We start from the raw sequence: 24,996 nt of genomic DNA, 5'->3' as shown, positions 1-24,996 counted from the left end.
TTGGTCCAACAGGTCAGCCGCAGCTTGTATGCAGTAATAAAACATGTTTGGGAAACTAACTAGTTTGTAAATTTGAGTTAAGAAGCTGTTACACAATTCAGTTCTTTTCAAAATTTAAAAACTGGTTGTGTTACTCACCATCCACCATTGATGGGATAGATCTGTTGTTGTCAGCATTGGAGAACAGAACCAACTCCTTGTTGACAAACTCATTGAAGGTTACCCTGGTGGTGTCTTTGTTGTACAGGTAAATCTACAGGAAGAAATTGCATATTATAATCAATACATTTAACCCAATTCATAACCATCACTGCAGTTGTCAACCCTCCAAGAATTGTATTTTGTGGAATTTGTAAACTTCAACAACAATTTTCTCCATGTTCATTTTTTGGGAGTAAAAAGACCATATTTTGAACACCAATTTCTCTGGAGGTAGGCAATTATTCTCATCATAGAGAGCACACTTTGCTCCAATGTCAATCAGTTTCCCTGTCATTTTCTTAAGCGCTACATAAAATAGAAATTTTGTGTACACTTCTTGATGTTGTTGGAAATACTTACATCACTGAGTCCAGTTTCTCTCCTGCTCTTCCTTTCCGCCAACCATTCTGTCAGCCACTCCTTACGATCATCAACCTTCTTCTTGGCGAAAGCCTAACAAATGGAACAAATAATCTTTGGTCATTAATTTGATTGTGGTCCTTATGGGTAACTTAGGCCCATAAACCTAGACAAAATTAAGGCCAGAGTAATGGAAGACACATTCGTCCACGCCCGAATTTGAGATTTCATGATATTTATCAACACTAAGATGTATTCTTTCACTTGAAACTGATAAAATACAACTTGCTAATATTTACTCGTATTTTTGCTTGATTTATTTCAACTCTAAAAAGTCACATGGCTCAAGACAGCTTAGTAAATTGGCGGGAAATAATGAGTCAGAAATGCAAGAATGCGAAATATTGTGATTACGCGCGCGATTCGCGTCGCGTGACGCAGCTCCAGTCCAACACAGTCCAGGCGCTTTGGGTATGTTGTTAACGCCAGCAAATGTGGTGTAAACAAAACAAAAATTTGCAATCAAAATGCCACTTAGATTTTTTTATTATTTTGAATTTTGGCGCACTGAAAGCAGACATTATAGATTCATTGGTGCAAAAAGATGCATATTTAGACCATGCACCAGATACAGATTTTACAAGCGTGAAAGTCTTACCGTTTTAAAATATAGGGACGTTTTGTGCATAATTTTGACATTTTTTTACTAAAACATCGATTTCTCAGAGTTCACTTTTGACAATATTGCACGATTTTTGTGCCAAGATAACTCGAAAAATATGCAAGCAAACGGTAAACTTTTTGCACTATCGTTTAGAGTACATCAAAGTATAGGGAAGGTTTTCTCATTTTTTCAAAATATTTGTTTTAAACAAAAATATACACCAAAACGTGCAATTTTTAGCTTAATAGAGTGACAAAATTGGTTTTTTCACATGTTTTTTTCAATAAAAAAGAGACAAATTACAAAAAAATAAAAACCTTCCCTAAGTTCATATCTCTTCTTCATGAAAAGCTAACTGAATTTTTTTTACTCGAGCGGATTTTTTTTTTCTAAGTTGTCACAAAAATTTGGGGTAAAAAGTGATTTTTGTGATTTTGTCAAAACTCGGGATTTTTGAACAAATCTGACGTCACCATGAGATTCCTTGGCTCATTTCCTTTCCAAAAATGTATAGTTTTATATACTTTGGACATACAATTAAGAAATAATAATGCTCGAAAAGGTCCATGTTCTCTCCCATTACTCTGGCCTTAAACTAGTAACCCAACTAAACATTTAGTTCCTACTTTCTGCATCCTTACCAATTCTATTGCAGCATCATCTTGGGGCCCTTCATACTTGAAGCCGATACGATGTCGTCTCATGTCACTGAAGTACTCCTTGGCTTCCTTCATTGTGCTGGTACCCAAACCTGAATCAATGAGATCATCAACAATGTTTTGGATTTAAGGTTGCTGTTTATCAGGAATACGACTGAAGTAAATATGACATTCTGGGGGTTGTACTTTTTTCTCTAGGGTCATTTGTGAACCACCAAGCTTGGTCCTGGGTTGGGTTCACAGAATTAAAACCAGAGAACCAGGACTCCTCATAATGCCACATGCAATAGTGTGGTCAGTTTATGAGAAAAATTGTGGATATTTGGTTCCTTGCAGACAGTACACATAAACGAACGAAAATAATATGTTCCAACATGTTCCACTGCTCCTTAGACGTAGTCAGCGGATTGCCCTACAAAGCATGTCTAGTTTGGTACAAGCGCCGATTAGTTTCAGACGCATTTCGAGCAAAACACAAATACCACCAATTTTTGCTCTGTGCATGTATCGAGAAAGTGGTCAAGTCCTGGTTCTCTGGATTTAATTATGTGGTTAAATCAAGTACAGGGAACTCCCTCTTCTATCTTATTGCAAAACTTGGTTATAGAAGACCCAACATTCAACAAAATAATATGCTTCATTTTGAAAACATACCTTTGTAGTACTTGACTTTCCATGTTTTATGTGTATCTGACATTTGTTTCCACTCTTCAAATTCCGGTAGAGAGAAGAAGTCCAGAGACTCTTTCCCCTTGGTTGCCTGCAATAATTCAAAATCACATTAGTGTGGAACGCACAGATAATTATGAAGTCATACAAAATGTGGGGAGGAAGAGCAACTGTATGTAACTTTCGAACACACCATGCAACTAAACTGTTAGGGTGCGGTTTGTGTATGCTACATAATTCTGCAGTGGCCTTAAAGTCCCATTCAGTGATCCCAGTGAAAGTGTAAAATTTTTTATAAATTGCTTAAAAGTGAAGGATAAGTCATTCAAATTGTCATTTGGTATTTTGGAAATGAAAAATTTGGCAAAAAAACAAAGAAATCAGCAGTATTGACAAAGTTGAAGCCCCATTCAAATACAAATGTAGCTAATTTATATACTGTCAGTATATAAATTACAGATTCATATAAAATGCCTTATTTTGTCTTTAATACATGGCTTTCGTCTGAACCACTAGCAGGCTATGTTAGCACATCTATGACAATGACATACGTACCAGAATCGGAATTTTGATGATTTTTACAATCATCCGGATGAGCAAATCACTGAATGGGCCTTTAACAGTGTAAAGCAAAGAAAGTGCAGTAGAAGTAATAAATAAATTATATTATGCATTTGTACACTTTAAAAAAAATGAAAAAAAATGAGCAAATTTCACCTTGACAATAGGTGTGATAAACTCCTGCACAAAGTTGTGCTTGAGCAGATTAGGCCAGTTGGTGTGGATGAAATTAATGACCAGTCCCTTAATGTGAGAGCCATCCTGATCCTGATCAGCCATGATCATCAGCTTGCCGTAGCGTAGTTTCTTCAGCGATTCTGGTTCCTCATACTTGTTCTTGTACTGCAGCCCTATAATCTTGATGATGTTGTTGATTTCAGCATTTTCCATGATCTATTTCACGAGGAAGAGATAAAAATAAATTGCACAAATCTGGTTAGTAAACAGAATCCTCAGAGCAAAAATATTTCCTTGGCATTTCAAACATTTTAATTTTAATTCCCGTCATCATATAATCCAACCATTTAAATGAGATCTTTGTGCTTGACAGAAAATCGATGGCCAGTGGCCTAACTGAAACACACCCATAAACAACTAGCATGAACTCTCAGAGATATAGCTCTCCAAATTCCCATATAAACAACCCAGACAATTGGCAGTAAAGTTTCTTGGTCCAAAAATTCAATCTTCAAATGTGCGACCTAAAATTGCCATTGTTGGGGGATCTACCCACATGGGTTGCACACACAAGTAAGTATCTGAGTTGAATGCCCCACTGATGGAGCTAATTTGACTACTACTTTTACGGGCAGTAATAATATACCATATAAATTGGACCATATTATCTAAAAACTTTTTAAATGGTGCAATCAACATTTTGCAAGCATTATGAACATACTCCCAAGTTGGAAAAATGACAGATGACTGTACACAGATTCTTTCTGATGTCTTTGGACGTTAAGCTTTGTTTGGTTTCAGTTTATTAATGGGTGAACGCAGCTGTCAAGATGTCAGTAACATGTTTAATTTCAGTCATGGTATGTAGTAGGACTTGAAATCTTTCACCTGGAATAGATGAAATATGGGATGTAATATGGTTAAACATGTGTCTAAGAATTTCTACACTAACCTGTTTGTGCGTTGCTTCCCGAACATTCAGCAGTTTACCCTTGAGTGGGAACACACCGTATCTGTTGCGTCCGACAACTCCAAGACCGCTGACAGCCAATGACTTGGCTGAGTCTCCCTCAGTGAGGATAAGAGTACAGTCCATAGAATATCTGCTTCCTGCGTCGTTGGCATCATCTAGCTTAGGAACACCCTTGATCTTGGTATGCTTGGTGGCATGGCACTTCTTGTCCAACTGGCTCTGTTTGCAAAAGTATGTCACACTTTAATAGCAAAATTGCTTATAATTTTTACATTTACAAGTCTTTTAGGATGAGGACACCACAAGAGATTTTTGGTTATGATTAATGTGCCCTACCACGACCAAATATTATTTCATGGTAATATTGGACAAATACCATTTTTCGACCGGATGTGGCAGTGATGTTTGCATAGTGCGCATTTCATTAGGGGCAACTCCAAGTAGCTAGCGGACGCTCACTTATTTAAAGGGTATGGGTTTAGGCTTATATAGGTTTGAAACTGGTCTTCACTGAGTTTCAGATGATTGTATATATGTAGATGCATGGAGTCATCCACGGAGAAAACCAAACTTTTTTAATGTTATGGTAGGGCAGTACTCTTAGGATTCTCAAGTTGGTATGGGTTTTCGGGTTAACACATATTACAAGAGTTGGGTGGCAACTGACATCTTTTGCAGTCCTGATATTGAAATATGGACCCCCTTTTGTCACTTTACAACAGATTGTTTCAGATCATCTTTCTGTCTCCATTGACTAGTCTACATACCATTTGCTTGAACTTCATCCACTGCGTAATGCTCTCAACAATACCACAATTAGTAGCCTAGATAGAAAGAAAAGGTAGAACACCAAATTAATGTACACTATACTGGCTCAAGTGTTTAAATCCATTTTGACAACACTAAGAAACATTTCAAAATCCATTTTGATTGAATGATTAGCATTTTCAACATATCACAGCCTCAAGTAGTTTGCCCATGACAGAGCCACTATTGCAAAATGCTAAACTTGCACATATTCATGGGACTCCGTATGTCATAAAGGATTGCCATCAAATGTGCACTACATGTTCACAAAGTATGCTCAGAAAGATACAAGAAATAGTACTACTACATGTAGCAGCAATAATGTGTCATGCACTCTAAAAAACCCCAATTTACTTTTTTTTTTCACTTCTACTTTTCAAGGTGGGTCACTTTTCATATTCTTTTTCTTACATCGAGGCTTAGCATTAAAACAACCTCTTTCAAAATTTTGAGTAGTATTGCTCCAGGTTTTGATATGAGGACAAAAACATGCATTAAATTTCACTGGGGTGGGTGATGAGAAAAACATGAGCTTTCTTCTGATCCCAAACTATCAGTTTTGACGATGAAAATGGGTGACGAGGTTGTTGATTCATAATGTCTTATGTGACTGTGACCAAGTTATTCAGGGCCTTGATTTTGACAAGCATCACAGAATCGATTCTCGTAAGATTCGGTTGCGAGAATCAACTTCTCTCATTGTATCATACAGCAAGTGCAGTGACTTGATGGATTTTGATTCTCGCAAACCAAGATGAAATCTAGGCCCTGTTATCAGAATGTTATTGAATTGAAAATTTATGACACATACATAATCTATCACAACTTACCCCCTTGATGAACTTGTCACTCAGCTTTGGCATACCACCAAACTTCTTGGCTTGCAAGGTCATGTTCTCTTTCGTCTGGGAGTCAAAGGTTGGGTTCTCTATCAATGCGTTCACAAACACCCACACATGGGTCTTGATCTGAAAAAATATTGTGATGTTGCTTAAAGTAGAGGTCATATATTCAAAATAGCAGAGGATGGTCAAAATTAAACTGTTAAATAGAACTGGAGTGAAAGATCCGAGAGCAAATGCTAGTGATATCACTGACAAGGCCTTTGTCAATAGCCTGCTTTTTACGCCCTAATAGGTGACAAAAGTATAGTAAACTATTGTTACCGACACACACTCAACTGCCTCTATTCACATCATTTACTGAATATTATAGGTCAATGAAAATACTGCAGGTTTACTAACCCATTTTTGCACTATTTAAGTGCAATGTGCTGGGCAACTGGAGTCAACAGGGGTCGCAAGCAGGAGAAACCACATTAGTTTTCCATCTTGTTGACAATGAAAATAGCTAACAATAACTGCACTACCAAATGATGTGCACACACATGCTATCAATATATACCTGGAAAGGTTTAATCTGCATTCCTCCTTTGTTCTTCTTCTTGACTGTTTCCACTAATTTTGAAATGAACTGGTCTGCAATGTAGTCAACATGACGTCCTCCCTGTTATTAAGAATGAAACAAAACAAATTAGTAGATTAATGTCAAAATAAACTTAGTTTCTTTTTTGCATTCCAAGAAATAGTTGAGTTGGCAGATTAGCATCCTTATGTACAATGAAACAAAACAAATTAGTAGATTAACATCACAGTAGGCTTTTGGTTTTTTTTGCATTTAAGAAGCAGTTTGAGTTGACCAATCAATCCTTATGTAGTACAATGTGGAATGAGTTTGTCCCACGTATGGTTTTTTTCCTGTTCATCATTTGCTCAGATGGAGGCAAAATGCAAACCTCTTGACTAATACTATTCTAACAGCTTGTAGAATGTATTACTTGTATTACTGAAAATGTGCTTATTACCACAAATTCATCACACTGTTATAGCAGATTTAGCACTGTGGAATGTGTACATCCATATCAAAAACGATGCACTTGTCGGCTGCTACATGTCACATGTGTCTCATTTCATAGCTAGGAATAAATACCAGACTCATCTCCAGTGGAGGTCACTTCAAATCATTCCAAGTCACATGGTTTAGGAATACAGAGCACATTCCTTATACAATTTCACTTGGGCATGATTTGAAGTGACCTACACTTGATAAGAGTCTAATATTTACACAAATGTGTGAAATCTGTAAATTGTTGATTTCTGGAACATATTGACTAACTTTCCCTTGCATATCTGCAAAGGTCAAGTGGGAAAACCCCTCCATCCATCAGACTGTGTTCTTACCTTGGTAGTTGCTATGCTGTTGCAAAAGCTGACCTGCTGGAATCCCTTTTCACTCATGGTTAGACATACTTCCCACCTGTCATTGATTTTCTCATGGACCACCTTGAGTGGGTTGCCTCCTTCATCCACCTTGTCCTTCAGATATAAGTCTGTGTACGACTTGAAATCTTTCACCTGGATGGAGTAGGGAGAGAATCAACATGAAAGTCCACTATCTTCACACTACATGTACCTTGTGCTTTTATATTAGCCAATTGTTAGAGTCATAGTCAAGACTATCGCCAAATAGTTGAGACCTCGACTATTGGCAATTTAGTTGTGCAGGCCTATTTTGTACCCTTTGCTCACTGGCCTTGAAAATTAGTGTTGGATTGGAAGCTTGGCAAGCAACCCTTTATTAGGTGCTCTGGTGAAACAATTATTACAAATTTTAAAAAGCTGCTTTCATTTGACCATTTTCTACTATGAACCATTTTGTTATTATGCTAATTGTAATTGATTAATCGATTAAAGTAAATGAGAATGCAAACACTCCCAGAGGGGCCTATGATTGGCTATGAATTAGTAGCAATATTTCAAATAGTTAACGGCACAGACTGGATATAATACTTACAGGTAGCTTCTTGCCATTCAACACCACCTTGACACCCCACGATGCACCAGCAATGTCATATGCCCGCCTAGTCAGGAGCGCCACTGTGTCCTTGTCCAGGCTTGTCATCTTGAATTTCTCCAAGTCAGGATGGAAGGTCACCTCTGTGAAGTCGGTGCCATCAAAATCAGTAATTCTGGCTGTAGTCGTCTTGGTCATGTTGTTGGACCAAGTCTAAATATTCAGAAGAATTGGTAGAAAATTAATAATAAGGCCGTGTGTCTTGACTTGGGACCCTGGAAAAGTGGGAGGTGTGACACTTTGACTGAAAATGTCAACTTTTCTCTTTAATTAAACTATGAAGACAGCATCATAATCCTTCAAGTTTACATTCATTTGCAAGCTTATTTATTCTGCTTGAACATGATACCAAAAGATAATACGACATTGCTAATTAATTTTACGGACCAATAAGTTAACGAAGTGCAAAGTGGGAGGATCACGGACAAGGATCTTCGGACACGGTACAATGTAATCTCTATGGGAAAAATGAATTTTAAGAGGTACCAACTATGATCCACTTGAAATTTTTAGTAATTTAATATTGTGTGGTTAATAGATGTATTTGAATGGACTTATTAATAGTGCTGCTGTAATATTTTATGAATTTTACTTTAATTATACAGATTAATGACACTTAACGAGCTGCTAATTAAGAGTAAAACGATGATGCGACAAAAGCTCTGACATTCAGAAATTGTGTTGGGAGTTTGAACCACTGTAATAGAAGTCAAATATCCACCCCTCATTAATGCTGTATTTTAGAAGCAAGTAATTAATAAAGAATTAAACAAATTGTTGGCATGTAATGTTCTAAATTATTAGATTAATGACACTTAACGAGTTGTTAATTAGCAAAGGCTTAAATAATTTTGCCATCAAAAACGAGTCTGATCATTAGAAATTGTATGAACTACTTTGAAAAACTACATTGTCCTACAGGTCAAACATTATACTCCCTCTCATTTATGCAGTTATTGTTAAGCAATTAATAATATTTAATGCAACATTGTTTAATGTAACTGATAATTTAATTATCATAATCTAAGTCCAGGAACAGAGTTGACACAGTGTCAAGAACTAAAAGTATTGGCCCATAACAGATCCAAACACTCGAAAGCTCCGCTCTGTAGCATTTGTTAACTGTGATGGATAACTGAATGTCAGAGAGCTGTCATGTTATTGTATATGGCATGTTTATAAACTGATTTTCATGCTTGTAAGATTCACAGAATCAGACACCAGCAAAGATCAAAAGTCTTCTACATCTAAAGCACCAACAAAAAAGTGTCATTGAAATTGAAGAAATGGGAAACATTATTGCCAAGGATCAGTAATTGATACTGAATCATCAAGTGATTCATATGATTACCACTTGTTTAAAAGTTGCATCAGAAGGCATTATTACAGTCAATGAAGTAGCTTTTGTTCATTCTGACTATAATCATACATTAAAAATGTCGATTGCAGATCAAGCCAGGAAGCAGCAACTCCACGGCTATGGAATTTCACTCATAAATTATCAAGTGACTACAATTAAGAGAAGGGTGTTTGAAAGTAGATGAAAGACCAGCCATTGTACCAAAGCAAAATATTGTACAATATTATGTTGGTACATTGACCTTTCACAGAGCAAGAAAAAAGCAATTTATTGTGTCCTTCAAAATGCAGACCATGAAGACATTTTGTGTTCATTATCGCGACTGCGCTTTGATTCAGCTAGGATAAACAAGATGGGTAAAAACTGAGGAGTTATGCCTTGTATTTTTGATGTTTAGAGAGCATGTGTGTATAACCAGAAAGCACTCTGGACATGATTTTCCTAGACAAGTTATGCTGAAATAACAATGTGACGATTTTTACAGCAAATTTTATGAAGGTAATTTTCATCCTCATGTATCACGATTACCTTTATAGGGATACCTGTAAAACTATACATATTTAGAATGCTCTTACCTTGAATAATCCAATTCTGGCATAGATTTTACTCTAGGATGTATCTCATCAGTGGACCAAATTTTTTGAGTCATAAAATTTTTATGGAAAAATCACCGATATTTGTACTTGTAACTTCTTAACCCTTACCCCTATCAAGAAAATAATGTCATTTTGAATTCCTTGGAGTAAAAGCTTCAAAAATATGTATACTTTTATTAGGGTGAGATGTTTAGTTCTTGCGAAGCAAACGTTTGAATCAAAAAAGGGGTAAATTTCTTGAATTTTGTCTGTGTCACGCAAAAGGTTCCCAACTTAAGACACACGGCCATAAGCAAAATCAAAGTTTCACAATCCATCTTAAAGGAGTGTTTCGTGATCCTAGCATCCTCTTTTTATGACACTTTTCAGTAGATATCCACGAAAAAAGCTTATTCCCAAAATTTCAGTTGATTCCGATTTTATGTTTACGAGTTATGCATGATTATGTGTATTATACTGCTCCATAGACAATGTGTTGTAATTTTGTTCTGGTATACCATAACGAAATTCAAATTTCATGATATCTTTGCTAAGCGAATTAATCTGCAAGAAATATTTTGTACATAAACATTATGTAGCCAGAGGTTTCCAGTGATATAAAAATCTCAACTTTTTTTTTTTTGAGAAATGTGGGGGGATGAGGCTGTGGATCACGAAATGCCCTTTTAAGGTAGTATGAACGGCTACGGTGTCATGCTCAGATTTGCTTGAAAATGATACAGAATGTGGAGATGGGTGAGAAAAACTCACCTGCCAATTTTTAATTTTTTTCTAAAAGAGCGTTTTTTGACTTATGTAATTTTTTGTGATTGGAAAACCCCATAGACTTTGCACACGGCATGTTTTTGGCATGTTGCCAAGTTCTTCAAATCAGCTTAATTTTTGAAAACAAGTAATTTGTTTAAATGCATAAATCTGGTTTTTAAATTGAAGGTGGAATGGGATTCTACCCTGTACTTGAGAAGTTCTTGGGCACTCAACTAAGGATTATGATATAGCTGAAATGGACCCACAGCCTGAGGATGGGCTGGGAGGTGGTTATAAAATGTGAAGTATGACCTGTTGGGAGTAAGATGAGATGGCACTCACTAGAGTTCCGCAAGCTCAGCCCTCTCAAAAGGACTTCTCTAGGGAAAGATCAAATCTTACTCATGTTTACCGACCTAGAGTACCAAGTAATTTCAAATAGTATGACCTGTTATTGAATCAATTCCAAGTATGACTGTATGAATGCACTCAGTCACTCACCTGCTTGAACTTCTTCTTGTATTCCTTACATGCAGTAGTCACTGTAAATTTGGTACTGAAGATGTTACACAGCTTGGCACCGTATCCATTACGTCCACCTGCAAAGCAACACAATTCATTATAAAAAGATGCAGGAAAGGAAGGATCGCAAGTATATAAGTAATGATAAATTAGAAGTAAATTTCAGTGAAATATTTAATCAGTTTGTGCATTCTGTTGAACGTAGCATTAGAAATTAGACCTGAATAAGCTTAAATTTTGCCTGTTGTTGCAAAAGGCCATTTTCTTCTTGGAATTTGAATTCCATGAAATTTCTCTTGTTTTCTGGGCTCTAGCCTTACTGCCTACCTGCCATGTACTGATGGCAGTGTTGTACATTTCCTCTTGTTGATGAAACCAGTGGCTATTTGAGCATATCTGACAGGTGTGATTATAGTATTCAAGTGTACTCTAAATGTACTTAAGCTTGCATCACTTGATAATGGAAGTACTGACCTGTGACTTTCTTTTCTGAATCGTCATAGTTACTTGATGTCAGCAGGTGACCAAAGATGAGTGCTGGAACGTACATCTTCTCTTTTTGATGCTCAACCACAGGAATACCTTTACCATTGTTCCAGATGCTGATGGTATTGTTCTCCCTGAACAAGCAAACCAAATAAAACTGTTATTGTAATGACATTTTTTGACCTTAAATATAAATCACTGATCTTGGAATAAATTTGCTTGCAATATGACATCCAGTCTAATTTATAATACCACAAGCATAGCTGGAAACCCACTGGAGTAACCACATCGGCACATCCCCATATTTTCCTTTCCAATGTCATCTAAACAGATACATACCAAATATATAATTTACAAGGTAAAACAACATTGATTGAATCAAAGGGAAGCCACATATTGGAATTCACCGTTTCCCAGGAAAGGGGTAAAATAGTATGTACAGGATAGTCTTACAATTAGGATCTTGGTTTTCCCTACACCACCCAAAATGCCGTACATTAGCAGGACTAAAACTGGTCAATGAGACTCTCACTTCCACATCTGTTTTACAGGTACTGGTTTTAACTAGGCTCTGCCAGTGCAACACTTACGGATCAATGGTGACCTTGATCATGTTCATCTTGGGGTCCCTTTGCTTGTTGTCAGCAGCATTCACTGAAGAACACAAAAAAGAATCACAACAATAATTCCTATGGCAATACATGTATACACAAGTCACAAGAATGATGGAATCTCTATTCATGAATATGATGATTAATTGATACTCCTCTAATTTTCACTCTCTAAGGAGCACAACAAATTTACATCCTTGTTTTCAATCAAGTTTTTTTTTCTAAAAAGATCAAGACTGGAATGAAATGGCTTACCTAAGATTTCATCAAATATTTTGAAGAGGCCAGGTACATAGGTGATCTCACGGTTGACCATGTTGCCTTCTTCCTCCACTACCCACATAGCCTACAGGTATAAAATAAATAGCAGTAATGTTATAGATAAGCAGTGACATTTGTTACTCTCATATGAGTCCTGGCAGAAGAGTGAATGTTGTCGTTGCTGCGTTTTTACGAGGCAAATTTCCATTCCGGGAGCCTCATACTTAATGTAGATCAAATCTGTTGATATTTTCCTTTTAAAAAATAAGTTTTTTTGCAAAAAAAATAGGCGCCGTAAGGGGAGCTGACAGCACCTACCTGCGTTACAGCCTCAGTGGACCCAATATATGTATCCGGACGAAGAAGAATGTGCTCCAACTGCGTTTTCTTCTGATAGATACGTTCAACTGACAGACGTTTTTTACCTCCCGCCTTCTTCTTTGGTTGATCTTCGTCGTCCTCAAACATCAGCGGCGCATCTGATTTGGCATCCTTCTTATCCTTCATGTTGTCAACCAAAGTCTGCACAGTAATCAAAAGCAGAATAAAAAACTTGTTAGGCCCTTCGCACTTGATTATTAGTTTCCTGTTAAAGGTGACTTTTAATTATTAATTATCTTTTATTTTCTTTATTTAGTTTGAACTATTACAAGCAACTATTGACTCATTTTGACTAGAGCGGGCATTTAATTATTTTACAACAATATTTGATTTTATTAATAAGTGAAGGTGGAGTTGTACTCTTTGTTTATTCATCATTATTGTTGATATTATTAAAGTCAGAAAATGGCAAGTAGAAGTAGTTGAAAGTTATTTTAAAGGAGAAAATTAGAAATAAAAATAAAATAATTAATTATTTTGAGATTTTCAATTTTGGACGCGGGCGGTAAACAGGAAACTAATAATTAAGTGCGAAGGGCCTTACTTGAAATGATTCAACACTTCTTTGTATACAAAGTGCATGGCAATGGGCTTAAAAAGGTAAAGAAATGCTTTTTAAATACCGGTAATTATCTACAACTTTGATGGGAAACATTTTTTCCTAATTAATTATACATCTCATTTGCATAACTCCAAGTTGAAATATAGGCGGGCGCGGACATCCGGGTGCTTAGCAACAAATTGAGCTTAAATTCCCTAGCAACAAGTGAGTCAAAATAAAAACATTTCATGCACGCACTCAACGTACTCGTAGGCGTCACGCACGCAATGCGCAGTAGGCGCAATGTGCAGTGGTCTTTAGGAATTAGTCACTGTATCCTATGAATACAGGTTGGATTGTTAGATATTTGACACATACGTAGGTGGAGGGGTTAGCGTTTTAGCGAAAGGACTTTCGTAAATAGGACTTCATCAAACTTTTGGGTTGTTCCCTAAGACTAAGAAACAAATCAATATAATGAACAAGTTTGAAAATACAACATAGGTCTACTTGGGTTGAAATTAAAATCACTGTTTCGAGAAAAAGAGCTTTAAAGTTTGAACACTTGACGTTTTTCTTTTTGAATAAAATAAATTATTAAACAGATCTAATGTCTTAGAAAATATAAAAATCTCATTATTTGGTGGCATGGTGGTGATTTTAGGATGTCACCAATGGAAAGAGCGCCCTCACATTACCCATGATATGGATTTATCTCAAAATGTCCAAATTTCAGTTTAGATCGTTTTTAAATCAGGGCCGTATAGGTGTAATTACCTCCTTCTGCTCCATTTCAACAACTTTTTACGCCAAAAACCATGAAAATCTTACCTAAAAAATGGACCTCAAAAAACTGAAAAATTAGGGGCTTTCCCCAAAACAAACCCCGTCGTGTTTGGTATGAGTGCAAAGGTCACAAAATTACCCACAAAATTATGACATCATCCAGGTAAGTCTCGTGGAGTCTCGTGGATAAATCCAAATCGAGATTTCGTGAATTTCAAGCAGACGAAAAAATGGCGTCCCGTTGATCGAGTTGCTACGGTCGTAACTCCTGAACTTCAACAAGTTCATGACATTAAAAAACATCTAAGTTAGGGCCTAATGTTCTTTTTTTGTGGAAAACTTTACATAATCATGATAATCGGAAAATTCCATCTTTAAACTCTGTAAAAATAATTCATGAATTTCCTATTGTATTTGGAGTTTTGAAAGGATGAGAAATGGTGAGTTGCTTTCACTAAGTTTCACACACAAACAAACTGTCAAACAGATACAAATGCGTAAATCATCGTATGCGCTGCCGCTGATCTCGCTACTTGTACTGGTTGTACTTGTAAAATAACATTTAAGGAATCTGAATCGGGATCGGATCGGCCCGATCTGCTAATTTTCAGATCGGAGATCGGCAGATCCGATCTTGGGTTGGATCGGCCAACACTAGAAACTTGCATAGCAAACTGACCAGATTGTATAGCAAACTGCTATGCGATACCGGCTGTTGACAGTACATACATTCAACACTGTCTTGTATGATTGCATATTGATATTTTATAATCATGACATGACAATGACAAACAAGAAACTATTTTTTTACTTTTTAAAATCTATGTGGCTTTTTAAGAAATGCCTACCTTAAGAGGTCTGGAATTCGCCATGGTTTAAAAAGGAAATTATATCATATACATTTAAAATAACCAATAAAAATCCGAGTGATTCTGTCTTCGCGATCTCAGGCCGGCCTTCGCGCGATCACTTCAAAACACAAACTGCCAAAATTCGGAAATAAATAAACCAATCATATGACCGCATTCATACCACGTGATCTGATATCCACAAAAATCTCGCGAGATCGGCAATGGGGAAAAACATGGGACAATGAAAGTGAAAAGTTAGTTTCAGAAAAAGTGACTTACCACCCACTGCAAATTTCCTTTCCCCGATCCTGCATCGCCATTACCTTCTCCAGAAGACATTTTGTTCACTTCGTGATTTTTGGCTTGAAAGTGCTTAATGAAAAGAGTTTTACAACGTCGACAAAAATGTTGATCAGCTGATTCAATTACAATGCAAATTCAATGTGTAGCGGACACTGATTTCCATCAAAAGTAAATCGTTGATTTCGGCGAGTTCTTCCACTAAATGAGCCGCCTGGCTTAATCCAAATATTGTTATTTATGATATCATCGTCAATTTCTAAAAGATCTTCAAATAACCCTCAAATTAAGAAACTGACGTTAAATTACGTTCAGTGTGCAATCTGCACAGTGCTCTCAATGTGAAGAGCAAGACCCACATTGGCATTGTGTAAGAAAGACTCTGATTGGTCAAACGCTTTTTCAGATTACTCAAGAAATGGATAATTTTCAGATTAAACCTCCCAAAGATGAAAGGAGGAAACTACAGATTTATATGAATTAAACTTCTGCTTAGTGATTACTGATCAAAATACACAAAAATCATTGTAAGTAAATGCAATTTGCATTCCAACAAATGTGTCCTTGGAAATCCGACCAATGGCCATCATCGTTTTACTTGACGAACCGTACCTTTAAACTTGTTGCCAATTCCAGGATTTTAGCGCCCAAAATGCCAGGTGCGCGTTCTATTGCCGACACCTATGGCAAGCAAATAGCACTACATCCGTAGGCATTTTTGTTACTTTTGTTCCCTTTGTAATAATTTGCGTGTCAATTTGTTTGCGGATAAATTTATTGATATTTAAAAAATTTTAATTCCATGTTTGATAATAATAAATTTCATTTAAGTATGAATGCTAACGATCATGATACAATTATTCATGTAGGCCTAGTTGCTATAATAAATAATTATGATCTACATCTGGTTTCGTTTGCCCAAAACGGATCGCAAGAGTTGGAGAACTTCACTTGTAGTCGCCTGCTCCGCAGCCCGAATGATGATGATACTTAATTCACAGTACCCCTTCCATGCACAACTTTTGTCTCATGATTTCATTCGATTGATTCTGAGGTTTTACCCATTTCTCAAACAAACTTTTCCTATTTCGAGCTATTTCGCTTGCCGACAGGAGTATTTAAGACAAGTTGCGTTTAAATCGTGCATATTAAAAATAATAGCTAATAATGGCATCTGTGCGTGAGATATTTGACATTTAAAGCCATATTATAACATTTTCAAACAAAAAAGATTAGTATTTCTTTGCCATGAAATGTTAGTCTTTACTGTCAGATATATCCCCTTTTATTTTTGAGCCGAACAACTACGGCAAAGCAAAGAAAATTTGAATTTACTACCAGCGCACATGTCGCCAATACGTATACCACTCCTTCGGTCATGTTGTGGTACGACCCTTTGAGCTCAGTGTGGGCCTATTCAATATTGAGAGCACTGAGCACACTCTAGACTACCCCGTAGTCCACTTGCCCATTGTGCATACTCTGGATATTGTATTTAAGCTTAAAACTCTGATTTAATTAATGTGTGCACAATTGATAGATTTTCACATCTGATCTTTTCAGTCACCCTACTCCCTCTGTTTGTTAGCTTCCCAAGTTTTTAATTTTTAACCTGGAATTTCGCGATTAATAAACTGGCAGATTCTAAAATCAGAATTGTTCAGTACTGAAGTGCCAATACAATTATGACATTATGATATGTTGCATTCAATAATATAAGCCACTTTACTTTTACTGTCACTAATATAATTATATTAACTTTTTCATAACAATTTTATACTAGTATTTTGATGTATTAAATATCAGTATAATTTCGAGTTCAACTGAATGCTTTCATCATGATTAACATGCTTTTATTTATCAAAAATAGACTATGGCATAGTCTAAGCACACTCCAAATTCCAAGGATTTAAAATAAATCCTAAGGGATTGTGATTAACCAATCTTTAAAGGAGGATTTCGTGATCCTAGCATCCTCTTTTTATGACATTTTTCAGTACATATGCATGAAAAAAGCTTATTCCCAAAATTTCAGTTGATTCCGATTTTGCGTTTGCGAGTTATGCATGATTACGTGTATTACACCGCTCCATAGACAATGCGTTGTAATTTCGTTCTGGTGCACCAGAATGAAATTCAAATTTCACGATATCTTTGCAAAACGAATTAATCTGCAAAAAATATTTTGTACATAAATATTATGTAGCCAGAGGTTTCCAGTGATATAAAAATCTCAACTTTTTTTGAGAAAAGTGGGGGGATGAGGCTGTGGATCACGAAATGCCCATTTAATATTTAAAATTAAAATCTAAAAGATTGATTTTAAATCTAAAATCACTCCCGAGGAAAAAAGATCCCAAACCAAAAAATCACCCTTTAGCGCCCTGTAGGACTACTAGAGCTGCAGGCTATATGCTATAATGGAGCCATTTCAATATTATAATCATAGAATCATTTCGTGCACTATCTGCATTTATATCGTCATCCTCTGGCCACAAGGATTCAGAAAAAGAATTACTTTGACTTATCTATGACGTATGGTGAGCCTGTGAAAGAATTATATGCCCCTCCCCGTGCAGCCAACTGATTATGATGGTGACGTATGGCTTCTTTTCTTTTCTTTTTGTCGAAAAATCATGAAATTTTGAAGAAAGTTAATACTTGATTCGATTATAGGTAGAAAACAATTGATATTTGTACTTCAATTGATTATTGTATAAATAAATCATGTCACAATTAATCTAATGCTGTGTAGGCCTACTTTTTAACACTCGCAGATAGCTGCAGATGACATTTCAATCATTCAAATTGAGTTTTAAAAAACTGCCAAAGCTTAATTTGAAACAGCATTATTTTTTGCCTAATAAACTGATGGAATATATGACGGTTTATTATTAAATCTTAGATTTGGTCAGAAATGCATCATATATATAGGCTTATTTTTTATTCAAATACATTACACAAGGCTTGATTAGTGTAAAATCTCAGTAGATTCTAGGGCGGGCTCGTGAGAAAATCCAGATCTACACTCTTAGAAAAGGGTTCAACTTAGAACCTTTTTTGTCCTGTATGTAGAACCCTAAGCAGTGATACTTGTTTTGGTTCTACAAAGAACCCAATTGAAAGTCAATGGGGTTCTTTGTAGAACCAAAAAAGTTCTGTAGCCAAGAAGAACCTTTAAGGAGCCTTTAAGAAAGAACCCTCAAAAGGTTCTAAGTAGAACAGAAAAAATGTTCTTTATCCAAGAAATTGATTTTTTTATTACCAAAAAGGGTTAGCACTACTTTGTACTTTTCTTAACTTTGTGATGAGTCCCTGAATGAATGAATTAGAATGTCCCTAGGCATTTATAGAACTTTTTAAGGTTCTTTTTAGAACCTTATTACCGCTTAGGGCTCTGCATACAGGACAAAAAAAAGTTCTAACTTGAGTTAGTTCAGAAAACCCGGTAAAGCATATTCAGTAACTATAGTTACTGAATCTCGTTGATAAACTTTAGTATCACGAACATTTTCCACTTGATAAAAAATTACGGTAGGCTACATGGGATGGCGCTCTGTGATGGTGTCCGAGGCCAAGGACAACCCTCCGAGGCCAAGGACTTTTGTCTCCGAGGCCAAGGCCAAGGACCAAGGACTTTCATAATAATGAACCATACTAAACCACGCCCGATCGGGGTGTCATATTGTCGTCAACATAAGGCAATTTTATATACACTTTAAATAACGCTGCACAGTAAGCCTATTTATAGAACTTTATATAAAATAAACATGCCTAAAATGGGCTCGTTATCCTAGTTTCAACCAACAAAACCCAAGTAGACCTATGTTGTATTTTCAAACTTGTTCATTATATTGATTTGTTTCTTAGTCTTAGGGAACAACCCAAAAGTTTGATGAAGTCCTATTTACGAAAGTCCTTTCGCTAAAACGCTAACCCCTCCACCTACGTATGTGTCAAATATCTAACAATCCAACCTGTATTCATAGGATACAGTGCCGTCGCTATGGTGGATGGAGGTGCGACCATAGACTGTAGAAATTTATTTTCTACAGTGCATGGTGCGACAATGCTAGGATATTGATCACGTTTATGGAAGAAACATGTATTCTATTTTATTTTAAAATATTTTCTTCCTTCTACCTTTTTTGGCACGAAAAAATTAATTAGGACTTGCTGGATTTTCAAATAAAAAAGAATCAAAGTGCGGCACAGCTGCTGCGCTTACAAAATTAACTTACAAGTTGCAGGTTGCGAGTACTGCACACTATATTGATTTAAAATCATTTTGAAGCAACCACTGTAAAATTTCAATATCGTAGGCCTACTTCAGAAAATACTAAAATTTTAAAACTATATATTAAATCCTTAAAAAAGATCATCTTTGACCGATGTTTTAACTTTTTTTTACAAATGTAATCTGACTTTTCGACCCCCTCTCCCTCCCTAATGGAAGGACTTTCGTTAATAGGACTTCATCGAACTTTTGGGTTATTCCCTTATCTAGACAAGTATTGAAGATTACACTATAACACACTTTATGTGTGTTTGATCCGCATATCTACCATTTTAATGTCAAAAGCTAGACAGTTAAGTGGTATATGACAAAGCAGCCAAAAATGGGCACTGATCTATCTTAAGATCAAACACAGCAAAATGTACGGTAGCTGATGAGATTAATAATTAGATAAAATTCATTTGATCACAGTTAATCGAAACACCTCATACAGTAGCGTCCAATGAGTTTCTTAAAATATCTAAAGAACCTCTTGTGTCTATTCGATATTCCTATTTTAGGAATCATATTGGCTGAGTGGAATCTTAATATAAAACCACATATTTGGCCTCCATAGTAGCTCATAGTCTCCATGTACATGTTTTGCAAAGAGCAAAGATGATACATGTAGTTAAGAGTGCACCAAAATATTGACATACTTTTTTGCATTTCAATCAGGTACAATAAAAAGCTATCCTTGTCATGTTTCTCTAAAAAGTTTTAATTTATAACTAAACAGCAGATTGTATACTCTTTCACTCTTTAAACATTTGCCTGTATTTTTGATGATTTGCCTGTCCTTGTCGGGTCCTTGTTGTCGAGGACCAATGACTTTGAGGTCCGAGGCCAAGGCCAAGGACTACATGTCCGAGGCCAAGGACTACATGTCCGAGGATCAAGGACTTCAAAACCTGTCCTCGAGGAGTCCTCGAGGCCGAGGACAGTATTCGAGGACTATATAACACTGATGCTTCACGTGTCGAGGAGCTTCGAGGGTCGATAACATCTGCTAAGGCGCGTGAAAGTCGATTCCGAGTTTATCGTCCCCCGCCCGCGTCACTTTTTGGAAACCAAAAACACCCGCGTCAAATTTTCAAAAATGCCAAAATAATTCATTATTTTCAAAGTCATCAGTGTTTTCACCAGTTTTAGCAATTGGAAACATATATTTTTGTTAGTAAAACATATAAATTCATAACTTGGAAGCAAAACCAGGCTCTTTTCTAACTTTTCTAGTCCCCTATCCATATAAAAACATGTTTATAAATAACATGTATGATTGTAGCTTTAAATCAACACGCATTTTAGGTCAATAATGAAATCTGATGAAATAATGAAAAATGAAATATGAAAAAGTCACCTCACCAACCTGGGAAAAAAAAGGGACGATAAACTCGGAATTGACTTTCATGGGCCTAATATACCTCATGACTGTTCCTCTCAATACTAAAAACTCTAAAAAGCTCTAAAAGGCCGCAACTGTCATACGGTATTGCACTATAGAATGCTTAAAGCCATATTATAACATTTGCTGAGGAAGACGCCCTCACTGAATTATTAAAATTCCTTTTTTACACGATTAAATTGTACTTTATTAAACCAATATACCCTGCATAAATCAAGACTCTAGGTGCTGTATAGTTTTCTCAAAATCCGAGATTTTGAATAAATGAACGCCGAATCCGGCGCTTTATTATTACGATGGAATAATTAGTCGAACGCATACACGATGTTCATAAACACACACATGACAGAGTACGTACACGGCGTGCGGGACGGTGATATATACACAACAAAGGAGCTACACTGTGTCCACTCTGAAGTACAAAGTCACAATGCGAGCGTATAATATAAGTGCGTAATTCCAGTGCGCAGTGCTGCGTCTCTGGTCTCTGCTGCAGGTATGCGTGCCTTCAAAGTCGGCACAATGCGTGCGTCCGCGTCGGTACTTTGTACTTCTACAGAGTGGACTGACTAATAGGTAGTAGGCCTACACTCTAAATTACAAGGATTTAGAAATAAATCCTTAAGACTGTAGTTAGGGACCAATCAATTTTAGATTTAAAATAAATCTTATAGATATGAATTGTAAATCTAAAAGATTTAATTTTAAATCTTAAAGATTTAATTTTAAATCTAACACTTGATTGGTCCCTAATCACAGTCCCTTGGGATTTATTTTAAATCCTTGAAATTTAGAGTGTAGTTTGGCCTCAGTACTGATATAACAAGGCGGTTCTCGAACCACGAGTCTCGCCTGCTTTTGTGACCGCCTGCTTTTGCGATAACTGTTGGTAGAGAGGTAAATGAATTTGGCGGTTATCGGCTGGGCACGATTATCTGGCCGATGGTAACTGTACCCACCAAGTTTCATGCCCATGCAACAGTTTTTACTAATATGACCTCAGATGACCCCTCGTGGCCCTGAAATGACCTTCTAAAATGTTGGCTCTAAATGTTGACTGTACCCCTCGTGCTAAGTTTCATGCCCATATGACAGTTTTTACTAATTTGACCTCAGATGACCCTGGTGGCCTCGAAATGACCTTCCAAAAATTTGGCTTTAAATGTTGACTGTACCCATCAAGTTTCATGCCCATACAAGTTTTTACTAATTTGTCCTCAGATGACCCCTGGTGACTCCGAAATTACCTTCCAAATATTTGGTTTTAAATGTTGACTGTACCCACCAAGTTGCATGACCATACGACAGTTCTTACTAATTTGACCTCAGATGACCCCTGGTGACCCCTGAAATGACCTTCCAAAAATTTGGCTTTAAATGTTGACTGTACCCACCAAGTTTCATGCCCATCCGACAGTTTTACTAATTTGACCTCAGATGACCCCTGTTGACCCCAAAATGACCTTCCAAAAATTTGGCTCTGTTGACTGTACCCACCAAGTTTCATGTCCATCCAACAGTTGTTACTAATTTGACCTCAGATGACCCCGAAATGACCTTCCAAAAATGTGGCTTGAAATGTTGACTGTACCCACCAAGTTTCATGTCCATACGACAGTTTTTACTAATTTGACCTCAGATGACCCTTGGTGACCCCAAAATGACCTTCCAAAAATTTGGCTTTAAATGATGACTGTACCCACCAAGTTTCATGCCCATACGACAGTTTTTACTAATTTGACCTCAGATGACCCCTGGTGACCCCAAAATGAACTTCCAAAAATTTGCCTTGAAATGTTGACTGTACCCATCAAGTTTCATGCCCATAAGAGTTTTTAATAACTTGACCTCAGATGACCCCTGAGTGACCTCGGATGACCCCGTAATGACCTTCCAAAAATTTGGCAAAACCAAAGAACTATTTCATCAAAGTAATAAATCAAAACAGAAAGATGCTTCCTTAACGAGTTATCACTCATTGAAAGTGCTACTTTGCTATACTTTACATGGAAAGCGACTATCTTAAAGTCGTCATATTTCCTTAATTACATGACCGATCAAGCTGTTATTGGGATATGTGATGCACAGTTGAAAATTAATTATTAAAAGATTTGGTGACCTCAGTTGACCTTTGACCTTGTATGTGACCTTTGACCTCACGAAATTGGATAAAGTATGTTGCGCTGAAAAATCAAATTTGGCAATACCAAAGAACAATTTCATCAAATAAATCAAAACAGAAAGATGCTTCCTTAACGAGTTATCACTCATTGAAAGTGCTACTTTGCTATACTTTACAAAGAAAGCGACTATCTTAAAGTCGTCATATTTCCTTAATTACATGACCGATCAAGCTGTTATTGGGATATGTGATGCACAGTTGAAAATTAATTATTAAAAGATTTGGTGACCTCAGTTGACCTTTGACCTTGTATGTGACCTTTGACCTCATGAAAATCTAATCAGGTCGAGTACCTCTGGCCACGCAACTCCCCACCAAGTTACGTCACTGTACCCCATACGGATCTCCAGATAATCTGTTCACAAGGTATTTTGCTTATTACGCATATATTATGCAAATTAGGTACTTAATTACCATATTTTATGCTCAAAATCTAATCAGGTCGAGAACCTCTGGCCCCGCTACTCCTCACCAAGTTACGTCACTGTACCCCATACGGATCTCCAGATAAGCTGTTCACAAGGGTTTTTGCTTGATACGCATCAAATACGCATAAATTATGCAAATTAGGTACTTAATGAGCATATTTTGCGCTGAAAATCTAATCAGGTCGAGAACATCTGGCCACGCTACTCCCCACCAAGTTACGTCACTGTACCCCATACGGATCTCCAGATAAGCTGTTCACAAGGTTTTTTTTGCTTGATACGCATCAAATACGCATAAATTATGCAAATTAGGTACTTAATTAGCATATTTTGCGCTGAAAATCTAATCAGGTCGAGAACATCTGGCCACGCTACTCCCCACCAAGTTACGTCACTGTACCCCATACGGATCTCCAGATAATCTGTTCACAAGGTATTTTGCTTATTACGCATAAATTATGCAAATTAGGTACTTAATTACCATATTTTGCGCTCAAAATCTAATCAGGTCGACACCCTTTGGTCATGCTACCCCCTATAAAGTTTCATCATCATAGCACTTACGGTTCTCAAGATAACGCGTTCACAAGCTTTTTCCGAACGCACACACGCACACACGCACACACCTTCCCGACTTGTGTATAAAGCGGGGACACTCACATACATTGTGTGTTTTTATCGATACACCGGGGACAAAATGGCCGATTTCAAAAAAAATTTTGATGGAATAATTGACCATTTGGGGTCATGACCCCACACCTGTGTAGTGTCCCCGGTTTTTTTATTGCATTTTAAAGCTTTTTAGCCACGGGATGCAGGTGGTATAGTCTCTACAACCGGGGACGTCCCCGGTTGGCAGATGTCCCCGGTTGTGTGATTAAACACACGAAAATGTCCCCGGAAGTGAGCATTTTCAGGCGCACACGCACCCCCGCACACACACACACACACACACACGGACACACACACACCATAGTGATTACTAAGTCTCTCCCTGAACATTCAGGCGAGACAAAAATGGATCAATTGAATTGAGCCCATATTTATTGGTCGAGCTATGAGTTTTAAAATATTGGACGCTACGTCTCGTCCAATATCATAACCATGATAACGTAAGGAGTTGAGCTTGCAATAGAACCTCTCTTATTTTCAGTGAAAACTCTCTAAAAAACAACCCCGCAGTTTGGAGCCATTTGGCTTGCCATACCTGTCTGTGCGCTAATTATATCTGGGCGTTGACTGGGCGTATTTTCTGGCAAAACTGGCAGCAAATGATTAC

The 24,996-nt window shown here is 36.9% G+C and overlaps 1 protein-coding gene across 2 annotated transcripts in view; it reads right to left on the bottom strand.

Moving 5' to 3' along the window:
- Nucleotides 1–15,787, bottom strand: part of LOC140155099 (DNA topoisomerase 2-alpha-like) — a 36,958-nt gene extending 21,171 nt beyond the window's left edge. Inside the window, exons 1-17 of one of the 2 annotated variants that reach the window (XM_072177799.1) lie at nucleotides 15,406–15,787; nucleotides 12,886–13,089; nucleotides 12,562–12,652; nucleotides 12,286–12,349; nucleotides 11,684–11,829; nucleotides 11,189–11,286; nucleotides 7,925–8,137; nucleotides 7,312–7,485; nucleotides 6,476–6,577; nucleotides 5,902–6,039; nucleotides 5,032–5,088; nucleotides 4,244–4,483; nucleotides 3,271–3,507; nucleotides 2,539–2,644; nucleotides 1,867–1,976; nucleotides 562–654; nucleotides 139–253 (exon numbers count right to left, since the gene is read on the bottom strand). In XM_072177799.1, the coding sequence (XP_072033900.1) occupies nucleotides 139–253; nucleotides 562–654; nucleotides 1,867–1,976; nucleotides 2,539–2,644; nucleotides 3,271–3,507; nucleotides 4,244–4,483; nucleotides 5,032–5,088; nucleotides 5,902–6,039; nucleotides 6,476–6,577; nucleotides 7,312–7,485; nucleotides 7,925–8,137; nucleotides 11,189–11,286; nucleotides 11,684–11,829; nucleotides 12,286–12,349; nucleotides 12,562–12,652; nucleotides 12,886–13,089; nucleotides 15,406–15,465 (2,248 nt within the window). In that variant the 5' untranslated portion in view covers nucleotides 15,466–15,787. Of the gene's footprint in view, nucleotides 1–138; nucleotides 254–561; nucleotides 655–1,866; nucleotides 1,977–2,538; nucleotides 2,645–3,270; nucleotides 3,508–4,243; nucleotides 4,484–5,031; nucleotides 5,089–5,901; nucleotides 6,040–6,475; nucleotides 6,578–7,311; nucleotides 7,486–7,924; nucleotides 8,138–11,188; nucleotides 11,287–11,683; nucleotides 11,830–12,285; nucleotides 12,350–12,561; nucleotides 12,653–12,885; nucleotides 13,090–15,123; nucleotides 15,263–15,405 lie in introns of those variants that run through there. The other variant, XM_072177800.1, reaches the window with a different exon arrangement.
- Nucleotides 15,788–24,996: the final 9,209 nt, after the last annotated feature.

The sequence above is a fragment of the Amphiura filiformis genome, chromosome 6 (assembly GCF_039555335.1).
Source record: "Amphiura filiformis chromosome 6, Afil_fr2py, whole genome shotgun sequence".
NCBI classification, from domain to species: Eukaryota; Metazoa; Echinodermata; class Ophiuroidea; order Amphilepidida; family Amphiuridae; genus Amphiura; species Amphiura filiformis.
Note: the sequence above shows the minus strand (reverse complement) of the source record. Positions and strands in the feature narration are given on the sequence as shown.